At 38.3% G+C, this 19,445-nt stretch overlaps 1 protein-coding gene across 9 annotated transcripts in view; it reads right to left on the bottom strand.

Annotated features, from left to right (window-relative positions):
* ARID1B (AT-rich interaction domain 1B) overlaps positions 1-19,445 on the bottom strand; it is a 442,633-nt gene that overhangs the window by 262,073 nt on the left and 161,115 nt on the right. For all 9 annotated transcript variants that reach the window (XM_045390312.3, XM_045390315.3, XM_045390314.3 and 6 more), the window contains one exon: positions 19,083-19,193. In XM_045390312.3, coding sequence (XP_045246247.2) covers positions 19,083-19,193 — 111 coding nt within the window. The remainder of the gene's footprint in view (positions 1-19,082; positions 19,194-19,445) is intronic.

The following is a 19,445-nucleotide window of genomic DNA, read 5'->3' as shown; positions in this document are numbered from 1 at the left end:
CCATCACAGTGGCAAGAGTGGGCCGCAGCTGCTGCAAAGCCCTGCAGACCGACGCCTCTGATACACGGCAGTGTGACAATACCACACAAAGCGGGCCAGGTGGCCTCCACCAGCCATGCCTTTGGAGCCTGCCCTTTGGTTGTGGATATTACATTTAGAGGTGCTTACACAAAAACGAAGCTCATTAAGGAATTAAGAATAGGGTGCAGGGGGAACCTGAGACCACATAGTGGCGGAAATAGTTAAAGTAACTATTAATAGCCCAAGGAAATCCAAGTAAATGAAAACTAACTTCAAATAAGCCATCATATAGAAGAAGGATTCAGATTTACCTTGTGTGGTTTAAGAAGACAGAAGTAGAACCAGGATTAAAAACAAAAACAAAACAAAAAACAGTTCGAGCTAATAAGGAAAAACTTCCTAAACAATTTAAATTACCACAAATAAAATACTTCATAAAGTAATAAATTCCGTATCACAAGACATTAAAAATGATGTTTTAGTAGGAGTTTATGTATCAGGTAAACAGGGACCTGTATATACTATACAAACTATTAAGATTCACCTTTATTCTAAAGAAAAAATAATCACAAATGAAAAAAAATCATATATATGTGTGTGCAAACGGTCTTATTCCATACAGGCTATGTCAGAGCATACTGCTTCAAAAGTTACATCAACTAAGACATTTTCAAAATGTCCAACGGTTCTCCAGAACCTTAAACTGTCCTTCCTTTACTGTCTCACGTGAGGGTATAGTTCAGGAAAGGGGCTAACTAGAAACTTGAAACCAAACAGACATCTTGATTCAATGTTATCTCATATAGTTTTTTTTTTTTTAAAAAAGAACTTCATTTTTAATATTTTAAAAGCTTAGTTCCTTAGAACTTTATCTCCTCTGAAACTGTCCAAGATCAAGCAGATAATGGGTTAAGTCCAAAAAATAAAGGAGCAACAGAGCAAATCTGACTGCATGTTTGAAAAAGCCTATAAAATGTTACAAGCAAAACAGGAAAGCCTGTGTTAATAATGCATAAACCAAAAGAGAAAAAAAAGCTGCCCATTTAATGGAATAATGCTTTTATCCTTGCAGTTAAAATGAAATAAACCATGACTATTAATCTAGTAAGACCATGTAAAAATGTAATTTTTAAACATTTACTAAAAGGGGATAGTTCAGTAACCACTCTAAAAATCAAGGCCTTGTGTACAGCAGTGTTTAAACGCTAAATACCAATCTCCTGTCTGCGGAGGCCATTACCCACCCTGTCACCATAGCAACGCTAACAGTATGCCTGACTTCAAAGACAAAGATGTAATTTCAGACTTCCAGCAGCCAGAGGGAGTGGTAAGAATATTCTACCCAGGCAGTGTCAGCTGATGATAAATTATAAAAATATCCAGGAAGGTTATGAGGCGGACGGAACCACATATTCTCATATTCCTGGGGGAAGACTTACATTAGTCAAACACACTAGGAGACAGCAAGAGTAAAACAAAAAGTAAACAAGAAAGAATCTCAATGGAGTCCGATTTTTTTCTTTTTTTAAAATTACACAGTACAGAGTTCTAGCCTTCCTTTTCTCTTGCTCCCAGGAGAAAATAAAAATAGTTTCTACCATCTTCTTTCTCATTCAAATTAAGAGTGACTGTAGACCTGCATGAATGTTCCAAGGGACTTGCAAAACCACCTCTATAACTGCTACTTCTATATTTGTGAAACTCCGGCGTTTGACAAAAACCGTTTTAAGCACCAGTGGCCAGCTAAGGGGGCCGAGTTGATCCCTGCATTGAAGCTGCAGAGGGCAGCCGTCCTAGCGCTTGCAGCTTTGCTTTCCAACCACCCAATCTAACCCCAATAACTCAGGATATTTCTAAAGCCCTGTGGAGGGGAAAACACTGAAAAACAATTTGCCAATTTATAAGTTTTTGTGTCTTAAAATAAATAAATGGATAAATAAATAAAAAGTGCGTAAAGCTGACACAGTACTGTTTCACAATTACGCAGTTGACCCGATTTTAAAAGCCCTAGCCCTGGAATTGAGAGGTTGAGAACATCACAAAATGCCCAGTGAGTAATTTTCCCAGAGGTAATGAGATGCAAAAGGATAAAGCTGGAGCTGAAGTCTTCTTGAAGACTCTCTACAAGGAAGAATTGCCAGACTCCAAGGATTTTCGCCTACTCGAAGGAAGGCATAAATGACTAGCTTGGCCAACAAACACACAGATGTAAGTTTTACTACAATATTATTGTTTTACAGGAATAAACATATACATTAAATTCTCTTTCTGTTGAATTCTCTTGTATGGTTTTGGGCTCAAAAAGTCTAATTCCCTTACTAACAGGAGCATGACCCGGCTGCCTCTTTCAACAGACCCTGCTCCCCACTCCCAAAGGCTAATGAATGGCCAGAAGGGTGTGGAGTCCAACCAGGGCTGGTGTCAAGATCCCTGCCCCCACTGCTCACTGGCCTGCTCCCACACCCACTCTCAGCAACCAAAGTGCACAGGAGCCACGGCAGCCTGAGCTTCTTCCACGACCAGCCGTGGTGGGCAGGATGGGGAAATCGAGCCGGCCTCGGTGTCCCCGCCACCCGCACTGGCCTTTTGCGGGAGGCGGGCCCAGAGCGTGTTCCACGTTACTCCTTAGGAGCACAGCTCCAATTTTATAATGTATTCAAGTCAAGAAGTTCAAGAAAAATAAAGCACATAAATTCACTCACAGATATAAACTGTTATCATCCTATTAAGCTATTAGTGGCATGTTCTGTAAAATTTAGACCATCACTAGTCTCATGAATTAATCTTGAGCCCTCATCTTAAAACCCAAGGATCAGAAATCTTCTCCCAGAAAAACAAGCTAAATTACAAATGTCACACAACTATCCCTCAAAACAAAGAAAATCACATGTATAAAAACAACACTCTATTCACAATTCAACTCTTTCCTGACTAAATGGGTTTCCACCCTGGTATACATTTTATGCTTATAAAATAATTATTTTTAAATATTATTGTGAAATAAAAATGGGTTCAGTAAGCTGCTACTTTAGACAGACTAACAAGGTAGTTAAGCAAATTACAGCAAAAATAGACAATCATTCAATAATTTATGTGGAATGACACCTAATTTAGGCCTCTGGTAATTTTTCCAAATACGAAACCACTTTTTAAGCACTGTATTAAAAACTCATATTTTGGCCTCATTATTCACTATTTTCAAGAGTATATATTCCCTTATAAAGTATTTCCTTTTACAATATAATAAAAGAAAAATAATATCCCTTTCTTAAGAAATGAAGTGTTGGCCAGGTGCGGGGGCTCACGCCTATAATCCCAGCACTTTGGGAGGCTGAGGCAGGTGGATCACGAGGTCAGGAGATTGAAACCATCCTGGCTAATACAGTGAAACCCCGTCTCTACTAAAAATACAAAAAATTAGCTGGGCGTGGTGGCGGGTGCCTGTAGTCCCAGCTATTCAGGAGGCTGAGGCAGGAGAATGGTGTGAACCCAGGCGGCAGAGCTTGCAGTGAGCTGAGATGGCGCCACTGCCCTCCAGCCTGGGTGACAGAGCAAGACTCTGTCTCAAGAAAGGGGAGTGGAGGGGAGGTGAAGGGAGGGGAGGAGAGGAGAGGGAAGGGGAAAAGGGGGAGAAGTGGAGAAGGGGAGAAGAGGAGAAGAGGAGGAGAAGATAAGAGGAGAAGAGGAGGAGAAGATAAGAGAAGAGGAGAAGAGGAGGAGAAGATAAGAGAAGAGGAGAAGAAGAGAAGAAAAGAGAAGAGAAGTGTTTTACTTTACTAATTAGGTAATTCCAATTTTTCCCCCTTTACTTTGGTAGTAAGGAATGCAGTCTTAAATTTAATCATTATTCATCAGTAACTGCATTATCATGGTTTGTCTGCTTCTCTCTTTTTCAAACTTTTTTTAGAACTTGTAATCCGCTTGGAGCAGTCTTTGTTTATACAAACGTTTTACTGTAAGTCAGCTCAAATCCTTTCTGGAAGCACAAGGGTTATAAATTCTGTATAAAAACATCATAGGATATGAAACATTCTGTCACACCAGGACTCTTTCAGTTAAAGGTGGCCATTGATATATTTAAAAATAACCATTTATTTATAATTTTCAGGGATACATGTTGAAAGAATATCTCATCCAAGCTATTTTTAAACACTGTTATTAAGAAATTAATTCTTACATTTTGATCATTAAATTATAGAGTATCTGGGTCATACTTTATATTAAAATACCACAGTATTTAAAAAAATTCATTAGAGAGGCTAAAATTGCATCAATTATATTATACTTTATATATTTTTATTGTTTTATTGAGAAATTAGGTTTGCAGGTAAATTCAAAGGTAAAGCTGGTAATAGTAAGTATGATATATAAGAAGGGATATGACAGGACAGTCAATAAAAATGTTGGGGAAAAGTAAACTGCATTAATCTATTTGCAATGGTAAAGTCATAGTCATTTCCTCTATAACTTCCCCAGGTATCTTTCCACCAGTTACCACTGGGTCTTATGAATAGTTTAAACTTCAATAAATAAAACTCGGAAAGAGCAGCGCTAAGAAACCAGGACAGCTTTCAGGGTGTTACCCCCTGCAAAATACCACCTGGCTCACAACAACATATTCATTTAATGTCATCTAATCAACTGCGATGGAAAAAGGCAGAATTGAAAAAGGTATATTTCCTATATTAATGTAATTATTTAGGCATGTCCCCTTCTCTTACTCCCCCACGTATATATATACACAAACCTATATAATATTTTAAATAAAGATTCAACATTAAGTATTTGACTTCAAAGTGTATTTAGTGATATTACCTGATTCACCATCTTTGGTCTTCCGCTAAAGACTTGTGTTATCCTTCATGGCTGGTTGCTCCTATTATGGTTATAGGGTGTTTGTATCAAAACTCTGAAAACTCTCTGAGCAATCTGAGGAGTTTACCTAAAGCAGATTCACTGCAAACCAAGTAGATCTGTACCCTATGCCTTTGCTTTTGCCTTCTTTAAGGTGATCTTGCTACTCACTAGTAATACCATGAGCTGAAATGAGTGAGGGAGAGTGAACCCCAATCACCGCAGCCACTATGCTACCATCTGACTCTGAGGATAAAGCTGGGGTGCAGACCAATCTAACACTAGTCACTAACATCACATTTCCAAATTATCAACATATTTTAATTGTCCAAACTATACACCTGTAATTATTCCTAATGAGTTACAAATAATTCATGAGTTAGAAATAACTCACTTGTTAGGAATAATTAAACTGTATTAAAACCTAGAGGATTTCACCCCTTCATCTTCACTCGTCCCCATAGTTTAGTCTTTTGTAGCTCAGCAAACCAACAATGGCAGCACAACACTGGGGAAATTCTTAAAAGCACAATGTATGTTAATGTAGTTTTCTCTTCTTTGTGATCTTCTGTGCGGGGGGTAAATAAAAAGTGATAAAATATAAAAAACATAAAACTGAGGAACATGAAATAAAACGGATGCAGAAGAACCTCAGTGGCATTTACACTCACATTCTCTGCATCCAAAGAGGACTACAGTATCGGGGTTCAGCAATGAAATCACAGGCTAGGAGTGCCGGGGATCAGATTTAGGCAAGAGTCAGCTGCCTGTTCCGGTTACTTGCTCAGAGGAAAGGAATGCTGAATCTCAGGGAAGGGTGGTGCACCGGCAGCCCTAACCGGTCCTGGAAGCCAAATACCATTTCACAAAAGGAGGAGGGCAAAGAAAGGGTAAGAAACTGACATTCACTGGACACCTGTGTATGTGGCAGGCACTGCCCACGAGGTTTATGCACCTTAGATCTCATGTATGTGCAAAGGACTCACGGTGGAGTATCCAGGCCATAAAGTTCAATTAGATGTGAAATGTGCTTTGTCAAAAAACAACGTGCATATTTAGATGTACTTTTATAAATCTGATACCCCCAAAACAGGCCAGAATTATATCAAAGATGTTTATATCCCTATAAAACATAGAAAATGCCAATTACGTCAGCAAAAAGATAGTAAAAATAATAAAATCCTCATGAAGCCACTCAAGACAGCCAGCATAAACGTTACTCTTCTACACCAGGTGTTCACAAAAGTGTTGGGAGCCTGGGAAGGCCGTGTTCTCTTCCTCTGAAACCACCAGCGCTGATAAGACATGACTCAATGTCACCTGAATGTCTTGTATAAAAAGCTCTGACCACAGTTGTGTCATAGCCATTGCTGCTCTTAAACTTTCAAATAGTCAAGACTTCCACAAGATGGCAAAACACTTCTGTGAAATTATATGTGCTGAAAGTATGAATTCAGAAACTATATGTATGTGGTTCTCTGAAGATAAAATGAAAAAAGATGTTAAAGTATTTTCAGTAACCAGCATCCCAAAAGTAGATATTTTCTGTTGAGGATTTCTTTTCTTATTCCTGAATGTGTTGTGGGAAAGAACAAACATTAACAAGCTAGTGAAATAATTTGATTTTTTATTTTTCTTTACATCTAATATAAAATCTTAGACATAAGTCATAATGAATGATTACTAAACACAACTGAATTTTTCTGCATAATTGAGATGTAGAAAAGACAAGATATTGCGTCTTAATTGAGGATGCCAATATTTAGGCATGTTGGCTAACGAAAGGCATAAATGCAGTAACTGGGGCTGGGCGCTGTGGCTCACATCTGCAATTCTAGCACCTGGGCGGGCAGCAGAGGCAGGAGGATCACGTGAGGCCAGGAGTCCAACACCAGCCTGGCAACAGAGTGAGACACCCCCCACCACACCCCCACCCCCAACCCCCGCTGCCCCCATCTCTACAAGAAATTTCAAAATTAGCCAGGCGTGGTGGCACATGCCTATAGTCCCAGTTACTCGAGAGTCTCAGGTGGGAGGCTGAGCCAAGCATTCAAGGCTATGATCATGCCCCTGTACTCCAGCGTAGGTGACAGAGCAAGACTCTGTCTCAAAAACATATTAAATAGAAATAAATAAATAAATGCAGCAACTATGAAAAGCAAACACATTTGGGGAAATTTGACCACATTTGTATTTATTCAAGAATACCCTTAACTTTAATCAAAATTGGCAAAATAGTTTTTTTATTTCAAAGGAGAGACTGTTTTAGCTTTGAAAAAGCTTACAGGACGCCATGGTGGCACCACGCTCAGGAGCAGGTGCCTGGAGGAGCTGCTGTCATGACTGGAACAAGCTCTAGACAGACCACTATTCCACTGCCGTTCAGCTGTCCTGACATTTTGGAGCCTCTATTTTCATAAATGGACATTACAGCTCAAAAATAATCCAAATCAAATTAAATATATAAAAATACATGCATGTTAAGAAATCGTTAATATTTTCTTGTTTCATTAATTGCCCTCGGCAACTGCAATATGTTTCATCTTTAGCATATACAAAAAGAATTTTTTAAAGAAATTAAGCCAAAAGTTTTTCTCTTCATCCCTAAAGCAAAACCTTTGCTTTTTTCTTTGTCATTTCCTGGAGTAAAATGACAGGGCTTTTTAAAAATGAAGAAAAAAGAGGGGACGGGCTTGATATATATTTTTTTTAATTAGCCCTTCAGAGTTCAGAGTAATCTTTCTAAATCTAATCCCATTTCCTCTGCTAGGATCCAAATGTATCAGAAACTCCTGGTGCTCAAAGTGGTAACCCATTTTTACAAAATAAAAGGGAATATCTTTGGAAATAGCCTGTTAAAGTCAGGTTCCCCCCACCACCGCCCCATACTCACACACCTTACATCTGCAAAAAAGAAAAAAACAAGTAAAGGCATTCAATTTGTAGACTATGCCATACATACCTATACCCCCAAAAGGTTTCAGAGAAGGAGGAATTGCTAATGAGGCAAATTAAACTAAGAAATATTCCTCCAAAATGAACTAAATTAAGAATGTAGCCTAAATCATTCAAAAGTATATCAGACAAAGCAATACAAAGTAACCTGTCTCTACCCAAGAAAAGGAACCTATTTGGATAGAAATTTACTAAAAGCAAAGAAAATAAGACTAGCCTGAGTCCCAACTGAACTACAGACTTTCAATTTTTTTTCTTGGGACTGTGCTCTTGCCCTAGTCCCAGTTACAGTTAGAGACACTCTGGGATGATGTGTTGAGTTGTTTATATACATTCTGCTACAACACCCTTCAAATCATCTCCAAAAATTTAAAGGAAATGCAAAGTTATAGCCAATGCCATCATTCTTTCAACATCAATTCTAATTTATGACGATGTTTTACTTCTCATATAAATAACTATATAAGAATTAAGGCTTTAGTAGCAAAGATGAGTGAGTTGCTTCCTTTTAGATGTTACAGGATTTGAGCAAAGTTATTCAGGACTTGCTTTACTCTCTTAAAAATCTCTGGGCATTCCTTTCTCTTCCCACCACCATTTCCCTGTGTTTGTCAGCAACGCCACCAACACATCCTGGTCACGCAGATTAAAAACCTCAAAAGCATCTATCCTCCCTCCCTCCCTCCCTCCCTTTATTCCAACAATTTTCTTCCTCTGCACTCCCACTGCCACCACAATTTCACAGCATCGCGGAGCTAACACTCTCAAGTGGTGTCCCTGCTCCAGTATCAGGACAGCATTTTGAAAATGAAGGTTTTGCGTATGTTAAAAGGGTTTACAATTCACTTAGTAACCTGGAAGTTCTAGACTTTCAAAATACTATAGAAGAATGGAGTGGGGGCCACACTCGGCTAATTTTATTTTTATTTTTACTTTTTATTTTTAGTAGAGACAGGGTAATTTTACCATGTTGGCCAAGCTGGTCTCAAACTCCTGACCTCAAGTGATCCGCCCGCCTTGGCCTCCTGAAGTGCTGGGATTGCAGACACGAGCCACCATGCCTGGCCCATTATTCTTTTACTAGCAGTCTCTAGTGTCCATTAACTAATATTTTCACTTTTGTTGTTGTTGAGACAGGGTCTTGCTCTGTTGCCCAGGCTGGAGTACAGCGATGCGATCACTGCTCACTGCAGCCTCAATCTCCCAGGCTCAAGCCATCCTCCTACCTTGGCCTCACAAAGTAGTTCGGACCACAGGCATGCCCTACTACACCCAGGTAATTTTTGTATTTTTAGTGAAGACAGGGTTTCACCATGTTGGCCAGGCTGGTCTCAAGCTCCTAGGCTCAAGAGATCTGCCCACCCATGGCCTCCCAAAGTGCTGGGCCACCATGCCTGGACAATATTTTCATTTATATAAAACAAGGCTTTTAAAAATGGCGTCCAATGAATGAAGTGTCATATTATCATTCTGAAGCCAAACTTTTTCCAGGTACAGCATAATTACAAAAGACCAACTACACATTTTCCCCGGGTGTGGACTGACTCACTGCATACAGCTCAACCACCCATGCCCATGGGGAAAAGGAAGACTCAGGGAGATCCCTACCTACGCGAGTCAGGAAATTCTACAAACAGGAAAGAATATGCAGGCACAGGTGCCAGGAAGCTGCAACACACTCGGTGGTCCCCAGGCTCACTGTGGCCTGCTTTAGAGAGGACATCTGCCTGAGGAGCAGGTGTGGCTTTTGCTACTGCCTCAGTGCATACCATTTGGTGCTCTGACAGAACGAGGAGCGAGAAAACAAGTAAAAATGAGAACTGTAACACACCACTCTACCCAGATGAAAACCAGTGAGCTCTACACACACACACACACACACACACACACTAAGGGTTGGGGGGGGCATGGCGGAGGCATTCTCCAGAAAAATGGCTTGGGTTGCATTAAAGACAGTGATTTTCATGTCTCTGGGTTGCTACTACTTCCATTCATGTTAATCTCGGTTTAAAAAGCATAGTGTGTTTTGGAATGACTTTTTAGTATAACAAATGTAAACCTGAGGTTTGGAGGTGAACGGAGGCCCTCAAGTACATACCCTTAGGGCCTTCCTTCTCCCACCAAGAAATGAAGAGCAACTGCCACGTGATCAACTTGATTCAGAAAACCGTCCGGTTGGCATTAGCCTTTGCATTACAAAGATTTCGGCATCCTGCAGCTTTTTCATTTATTTGGTTGGTTGGTTGGTTGTTCTACTTCCCCCTTTCCTTTCCTTTTCCCTAGACTTCCCTATATGCAACGACATCACGGCTCCCAAACTGATGGTACAGGAGAGGAAGGAGGGACCTCTGGAATCTCTAGGATGAACGAGAAGAGGGAGACCACAGAAGGTCTGTGGCTCTCCCACGGCCTGCACAGTAAGATTATATACTCAGTAAGGCAACCCCAAATCCCTCAGTAAGTTCAAGTGTCCCAGCTACAAAAGCAAATGGCACCGGGGAATGGAAGAGAGGCCACCAAGTGGCACACAGGGGCTGTTTCTGAAGATTTCAACGTACCTGCACTTCACTCACTCCGCTGACTTTCTCCCAAATGCAAAGCAAGAGTCCATTTTTATCAGTGCTTTTTCTCATACACTAACAAAGATGGCTTTTAATGTAAAATTTTGAGCTAGAAGGTGCTAGAGTTTTCTAAATCTAACTTACTCATTTTTCAAAGAAACAGCAGCTCTAAGAAATGACATGGATCTCTCAAGGCCAGAACCTTAGCTGAGAGTCTGCCCTGTTGGCATTCAGTGTGGCGATTAGCACAGGTCTCCCAGCCAAAACATACTATTTTATCAAAACAGTAAAGCCATTGTTTCTTCCATACGAGTCATTATAAGCTGTTCATTTTCATTTTTGTGAGGAGGAAAAAAGGCAAGTTATATAACTACTTTCAAATCAAAATTTTTACAATGACCTGATGGTAAATAAAATGGTAGTTAAATATTTATATCATTTCAGTCTAACAATCAGGTTAAATCAAGAGAACTCTAAAAATTAGCTATCAGTAAATAAATGCTAAAAATGATATATGTAATTTTAGAATATTCTCACATGCAATGAACATGTACCATATGCACAGACGCATGCACACAGACAGCAGCAAATACAAACCTGCACACTGAAAAACGTAAATGGTATCTCAATCGTGAACCAAGTAGAAAGATGCGCACACCATGATCTAAAATTGGGTACAATTTCAGTCCTGTGGAAAGAGACAATCGTACCTACATGCTTTTTTTTTTTTTTTTTTTTTTTTAAAGAATGCATTATGAAGAAAAGTAGCTGAGAAAGCTTAGTCACTTTTTTGTGGCTTACAGCTTTTTTCTCCTCTTTTATTCCAGGCTTAAACAAAGTTCAGTGGGGCATCAAAATGCCTGTTTTAAATTACAGTCTGTATTTTAAAATAGAATGCACGCACGGCATGTTCCTGAAGCTAGGGGGTGGGAGTGTTATTCACGGAAAATTGAAGGCTTGTTGAGTCAATAATCTTCTTTCACACAGTAACAATTTTCAGCTAAAATTTCTTGACCCAAACAAAGGAAAACAAGACCATTCAGTTATTTTACAACAATTTAGAGAAGGCAAAAGAAAAAGATGAGAAAAAAAGAGAGACACCTCTAAAATCCTACATTGTGAGGGAAGAATAGGAAATTCTGGCTCAGGTAGAACCTTCTCTACATGTATTTATTTCCTCTCCTAAACTGACAGTGAACATTAAAAATTGTTACTTCCAGTCCCAAAGAAACATAAAAGCAAATAACCAGTCCACAAATGCTACTATGAGCTCCTGCTGGTTATATATCCCTTGTTATATAAAACAGATGTGTGCCTTCAGAGTTACCTGCGAAGTGAAAATCTGTAAATTAAAAGCTATTTTCCCACCTAACTTGGATAATATAAAGTAAAATGCATTCAACGCCTCACGCCGGCCATTGCCGGCAGGAGCTGGAGGTAGCAGATCCCAGTGCCCAGGAGAAGCAATAGGAGGAGGAGGAGGAGGAGGAGGAGGAGGAGGAGGAGGAGGAGGAGGATGGCAGGGGTGAAGATGGCATCTAGCCCAACACGGCAGGCACTGCCATGCCAAAACCAGAAGTGCAGACTAGGGTGAGAAGAGGGACCTCAGAACATTAGAGTCATGTGGTTTTTTTTCTTCTTTTTAGCATAAAAAATAAAAACTTACACTTGCAGGAGCTGGAGTCCTGCCCTGGCCTCTGCACCATTGCGGAGCTCCTTGTATGCTCTGCTCTAGGTGGCTCTAGACTCCCTGAGACCCACTCTGGCTCCCCTTTCTGCTGGCCTGAGGCCCTGTGGGGTCCAGGCTGCCTCTCTGGCCCAGGCATCCAGACCACAGAAGAGCTCTGTGGCCTCACAGAGGTCACTTGAAGAGCTGCAAGCTGGTCAAAGCCTGCCCATTCCTCATTTGTTATGGCAAAATTTGTATGCTGACTTTTCTATTAGCCAGGAATATCTGCATTTATCATCCCTTACTAATGAGCCTCATTTATCAACTATAGATCATCCTTATCCTTCTATTATCAAAACCAATATCCTGCAAATCAGTTATGTTTCAGCCTCTCTTAATCTCCAATTCTGTCTAGTGTCTATTTTTTTATAGTACTCCTTCATACTCCTTCATTAATTTTTTAGGAACTAATTGACACTCCTATAAAATGGGTTGAAATTCATTTCCCCCATATTTTAAATGGAAATTTTCAGAATACTATATGAAAAAGTTTGCAGGGGCATGCTTAGTTGAAATGTGTTTTAAAAAATTAAATTCTTAAAATTAATGCATTACCACTAAGCAAATATCTCAGCTATGACAAATTTAGAATTTTATTTTAACGGAACTGAGTATGTCAACTTAGAAACACTTTGCACACAAACATCTGAATTATTTAAAAGCAAACTATAGTTCTTTCTCAATATTAATTTATTCAGATTTTCCATTATATTTAGCTTGTTTTTTTCCTGGAAGAATTCCAAACTGTTGAGGTTTTATTGAATTTTCATTTACAGAACAAATATTTAAATGGAAGATTGTTTTGAAAGAAGGAGAGAGACATACTTTCCTACTTCCTACCTTGTTCACATTCAAGCATTATCCTCTATTTTCAAAATGACTATCAATATCATGAAAATATCCTAGGGAACAAAATCACAGGATAGCACATCCTAAAGAAATAATCCATTTTGGAAAATAAACATCTGTCAGAGTCATTATATTTTCTAAATTCAGGTTTTCCAGCAAGGTCCTGAAATGCTCTTCTTAATCTTAATCCAAAAATAACTGATATCCCCAGATAGAATACACCAGCGATTAAAATTATGTTCAAGAACTTGATGAATCCTAAGAAGCTGAAGTACTGGGTGTTCCCTTTAAAACTTCCCCAAGACATCAAAATGTGTCTGTACCTTTGGTTTTGAAACTATGCAAATGATAAGATACACCTGTAGATGTTCTGGGGGACAGGGCACCATCCTTCAGAGAACCTCCTCTTCCTCCCTGGCACAGGAGGCTTCAATTTTATAAAGTATTTTCTCTAAAACTCTAAAACTCAACATACCCTAATAACATTTTGGGAGTACTGAAAATAAACAGCTCAAGTCTTCAGCTGCACACAGGCATCATCCGTGCCTGAACACTGAGACAAGCCTGACGACAGATATGGGTTTTCCTTCATTAACTTATACTTTTTTTAGTGTTCATAATGATTTGAGAAGGATCAATCAACGGAAGACAGCTCCCCTCTTAACCTTTTAAGGACAACCATTTAAATCAACCTCAAACAAAAAGGTTTCAAAATACTTCATTCAATAGCCATATATCTAATTCTTACCTGGTAGATTTTAACTTTTGCCAAAACCTGCCAACTAACAGGTTGAGATGGTCTTTTCTTTTTATATTTCTAGCTGGGTTGGACTGAGAACTAGCAAAAAGCTGAAGCCAGTTAAAAAGTTATTCCGGGTAGTTTCTAATCATTCAAAAGAACTATATTATCCAATCTACATGCTTAGAACATCCATATTAATGTCATCAATAATCAAATACGCTTCCAAAATACGTGACCTTTTACCAGTAACCAACATAAGTGTCATTAAAGATTAAGAAACAAAAACCAACACAAACAAGAGTATTCTTCTTTAATTAAAGGCAGAACACTGCATGCTCTGCTGCTAATAGCCAAGCCCAAAGAATATTCTTGGTAATAAAAGTTTTCCAACCATTCTCTTTCAGGCTTCCAATATCCTGTTTAACACCCTCTATTTCAAAGAACGACCAGCATTTACTACCTCCTTCCTTTCACAAAGAGCCAAAAAACATATGCTTTATCTAAAGCCCAATATTTCCGTCTAATTGCAAACTAAACAAAAGTGCCATAAGCACTATTCGACACATTTAGGGATTTTTAGTTAACTCAGAAAGATCAAACCCTTTTTGTGTCAACCTCTTTAGATATTTCCTATTTAAGGAAGAAAGGGTCACAAAAAGGTTTTTAATGACCTGATGAGCCTTCTAGAATAGCCCATATTTATAGACATATTTTACAAAGTCCTAACAAAGCAGTCCATTTTCAAACGCTCTTAGAATATGACGGCCAAACTGATTGTATTCTATATCTTAGGTAAACAGAATAATGAACCTCCTATCTGAAATACAAAGCTAACGGCATGCCTCTCTGAAGAATAAAACAAATTAGTTATTTCTAAACTGAGGAATATTAACAACTCTTCAGGTCCCTGGAGGGAAAGCACTAAAAGAAAGTGCTTATATAGTGTTTTATAAGAAAATAAAACTTCTTCCTTTTCCATGTTTACTTCCTTTTATACACGGTTATGAATATTTTATTAACTATCCATCTGTAATATAATTACTGAACTTATGATTACCATTTCTGTCAATTAATTTTTTATAAGTAAAAAATATGTATTACTAAGAACAGAATGCTTTCAGGGTATTTTTAGCTTAATTATGCAAAGTGTCCACTTCTTTTCTTAAAGCTATGGTAACCAAGGTAAATCCAAACATCACTTGGTAAAATAGAATCATTTGAAGAATAATACACGCCTGGCGATGCAGACATCCACTCATTTAATCACTCAGCAGCACCAGCACAAAGAGAGCACAGGTGCCCCGGGGGCCATTCAATGCCACCTAACAGACCCCTTAGCAATTAAAAGAAAATTCTGAAACTGAGGAAGTCAATTTATTTAAAAATCATTTTTATAGAAATTTTTGAGGAAAATATTTACTGAACAGGACATAATAAATACCACGAAAAGCTTCCAGTCAAACAGGGGAGCCAAAACAATGTTCAGGATAACTATAATAAAAGGATAAATAATAAATGTCACAAGAGGTGAAAATTTAACTGAACATTCAACAAAAAGGGTATTAAACCCATATTTGAGGGCTATCTTGAAACATAAATTGAGGGATATGCAATGTTTATGAAACAAGAAATTAAGTAAGTGACAGCATCTTTTAGACCTTCTACTGTGTCTTTAGCTTAAATGCTGGGCTTATTTCATACCAATATTAGAGGTTGTGAAAGCTAAATGTGCTCAAATTTTAAGTGATAATAGTCTAAGAAAGAGAACTCTTCAATGTTAAGATTCATCAATAGCAGTAATACCAAGGATGTATAAACTAATATACCTCAACAGGGAAATGCTGTATGACTAAGAGGTATAGAAATAAGTGGACAATATTAAGGAGGATTTGTTCAGAGCTTAGGTCTGAGTCCACTAAGCAAAAAGTAAATATGACTGGTCATGGCCCCAAGACAACAAGAGAACAAGTTATTAATTTATCAATCATTTGCTTTCTGCAGATGATGTGAAGATCTATCCAAGTTAGCTGGAAAATAGAACTGCATTGCCTACTGAAGGTCATGAAGAATTTAATGACATGCAAATATAGAAAAACAGGATCAAACAACAGTGAGGACAACTTGCTGAGGGATCAAATGATAGATGTAGCATAAAGATACTGGAAATGCCTTGATTTCTTATAATGGAAAGTTGTTACGTTGTAACAAACATGCTAAAAGAAAAATATACTTAGGATACAGGTAGAAAATGTCACATGCAGAAACATATAACAAACCTATCTCAATGTAAGCAAAAAGACTAAGAAATTACTACTTGAGAGGCATTCTTGTCATCGTCATTATATAAAATGAATAGAATAATTACACATTAGAATCACTATGCTGCATTTCATAAACGGTACAGATAACACAATACATTTAATTCCAAATTACAAAACTACAGGTTTCAAATATCATGGATTGACTTTAGGTGAAAAGATAAAATTTACATCCCTGACACGTGAAAAGGAAAACCAGAGCACAAGAGTAAATCTACAAAGGATCCAATAGCAAATTCAGATGTGATAACAAATACAGCTTTATGGGCTCTCCACAATCAACCCAGCCAAGTTAGAGGACTACAGTATCTAATAAAAGCAACACTGTAAAATACAGACTATTAGAGCCATAACAGAGTATCAACAAATCATTCCCTGAAACCACAATGACCTTAGCTGTGTGCAACTTAATTATAAGTATCCACATAAATAAAAATATTTGTAAGCCCCATATAGAAAGCCCCTTTACACATGCAAAGCCCTTGTGGAAAACAAAAAAACTGGTGTAATAAATTTCATTTAAATAAAGCCAAAATTCATCCTAACAGATTGGGGGGTTCAGGTATAGCAGGTTATCTTACAGTTTGTCCTTTATTCAGTGACTGAATCTTCCACACACTTAACATAAAACCTGGAAACTCTGTTCTCTAAAAAGAGATTACTGAAATGTGCTTGAAGAACTACTGAGTCAACCAGCATCTTATTTATCTGTGAGTTACAAAAACAGAAAGAAAATACCAATAGGGGTATTTCATTAAAAAAACAAAAAAACTTACATTAGGACAACTTTAAATACTTTTGGGAAGTAGGCAAGATAAAGGTTAAAGAAGATAGCTGTTACACATACACAAGATAGAAATAGAACAATTCAGAAAACATTTAAACGGTTGATGACTATATTCATCTCCTAAATGCTTTCATCCACTTTTCCAGCAATCTAGTTAAAAGCGCCTATCCCAGAGCAAACTCTTCAGTCAGTTATCTGAAACTACAATACTTCATGCCATCCCTAATAACACTGTAGAATTAGCTGAATGTCAACCATCCATTCCAACACAGATTCATGGCAAAAGGCATCTACTAGTGAGTGATGCTGAAGTTTTTGAGTAGATATGAAGAAAGCAGTTTGCCACAAAGTATTCTTACAGCTATGCAGAAAATCTGCATCCATTTATGACAAATTTACCAACCTGTGTCACAGTACAATATCATCAGCCAGTGACAAATCTACAAGGTTGAGCTTCTACAAAACCACTAAAAAACTGGTGAAAAAAACTGGAATTCACTGTTTATCTGGCTCCCATGCATCTATTTTAAATTTCATAGAGCCACAAAAGCTAATTTCCAAATATGTAGTAAATGTAGTATTTATCAACAGCATGCATGCCTCTCTCTCTCCCCTCCCTCTCTCTCACTCACGCGGACACACTACATGCTTACTAGGCTGTGAACTATCTGCTGAAGAAAGTTTAGCAGCACAAAACGCAAAATCCAACCCTATTTCCCTCCTTCAAAACCAAATACCTAGACAATAAATACATCAACACAACTAAAAGGGGGGAAAAAACGCCACAATAAGATTTCACCCTCTCTCACATAAAACTAAAAGGTATAAAAATTAGAGTTTCAAAAATACATCCATCAGATTCAAAGACAGCAGACATCCTGTGGTCATCACTTACCTTCTCTAAATCTGCATATACATCAAAATGTATATGGTATGGTATGCACGTCAAATGTCATGTATAACATTCACTACAAATGTTTGTTCTCATGTTTAGAAGTAATATAATAAATCTAAGTTAATGCAAACATAGTTGAAATTCCAATTAAAATCATGGCCATCCTGAATTCCCATCTTAAACAAACCTTCTCCATAGAAACTAGGCAATGACAATAATCCTTCAAATAAATGTAAAAATATTTATTTGTACAGATTTATTCTTTTTTTTTTTTTGAGATAGAGTCTCGCTCTGTCGCCCAGACTGGAGTGCAGTGGTGCGATCTCGGCTCACTGCAACCTCCGCCTCCTGGGTTCAAGTGATACTCCTGCCTCAGCCTCCTGCAGACTTTTTCTTTTCGTTAATAAAGAAGACTTCCTTTAAATTAGGTTCTCTATAAAAAAGGCAAATTAAGAAGACATGAACTATTTATGGGCATCAACACGATACCCCATGTAATAGCCACTATTCCTATAAATAAAAACCTCAATCACCGTATACTATTTACTGGTGGAAATACTTAATAAACAGTTTTGTCATTTTTTTGTTGTTGTTGTCTTTTTTGAGATGATGTTTCACTCTTGTTGCCCAGACTGGAGTGCAATGGCACCATCTCAGCTCACCACAACCTCTGCCTCCCGGGTTCAAGCGATTCTCCTGCCTCAGCCTCCCGAGTAGCTGGGATTATAGGCATGCACCATCACGCCTGGTCAATTTTGTATTTTTAGTAGAGATAGGGTTTCTCCATGTTGGTCAGGCTGGTCTCAAACTCCTGACCTCAGGTGATCCGCGAACCTCAGCCTCCCAAAGTGCTGGGATTACAGGCGTGAGCCACCGCGTCCGGCCTCAAATTTTAAACTACTTTCTTTTGGGAGATTTCTCATTACAAAAATAGAAAGTCCTAGAAGAAATTCAAATTACTATCAGATATTTTATCTCATTATTTGTATCCTTTGCAAAGTGCAAATTTCTTTTAAGTTTTAACTCCTATAAGGACACCTCTGTTTTGTATCACTACCAAAAAGCAACAGCCTAAAGAAAGCTCAACTGTACAACAGCAATAACCGCCTGCACACACAAAATCGACCAGCCGCATAAAACCTTCCAACTGATGTCTACACTCTGCAACAGAGATATACACACATGAAATAGACTTATCCAGGACTACAGAGCTCCTAAAAGGTAAACCCTGAAAAATTAACCACAAAATATACCTAAAATCTAGAAACTTCTCAATCATGTCATAATATAAAGTAGAACAAACAAAAACAACAGCTCTTTCTAAAAATCTTTAACTCATCACAATTCCAAATCAGCACAATAATGTCTTACTGGTAAACTTGATGGTCTTTCTTGTTGTATTAAGTTCAAGTCTTCATGGTTAGGTTTTCCGGGGGCCAGAGGAGGTTGAGATCTAGTTCCATAGCCTTCCTGAGACATGTCCTAAAAAAACACAAACACAAAGCACTTCATAAATATCTCAATGAGTTGTAAGCTTCTTCAGTAACTAAAATTAAACAAAAGCTTGGCTGGGCACAGTGACTCATGCCTGTAATCCCAGCACTTTGGGAGATCAAGGCAGGCAGATCGCTTGAGCCCAGGAGTTCAAGACCAGCCTGGGCAATGTAGGGAGACTCCATCTCTACAAAAATAAAAAATTAGCTGAGTGTGGTGGTGCAGCTACTTGGGAGGCTG

Source organism: Macaca fascicularis, chromosome 4, assembly GCF_037993035.2.
Source record: "Macaca fascicularis isolate 582-1 chromosome 4, T2T-MFA8v1.1".
Classification (NCBI taxonomy): Eukaryota; Metazoa; Chordata; class Mammalia; order Primates; family Cercopithecidae; genus Macaca; species Macaca fascicularis.
The sequence above is the reverse complement of the archived record's forward strand: the minus strand, read 5'-3'. Positions and strand labels throughout refer to the sequence as shown.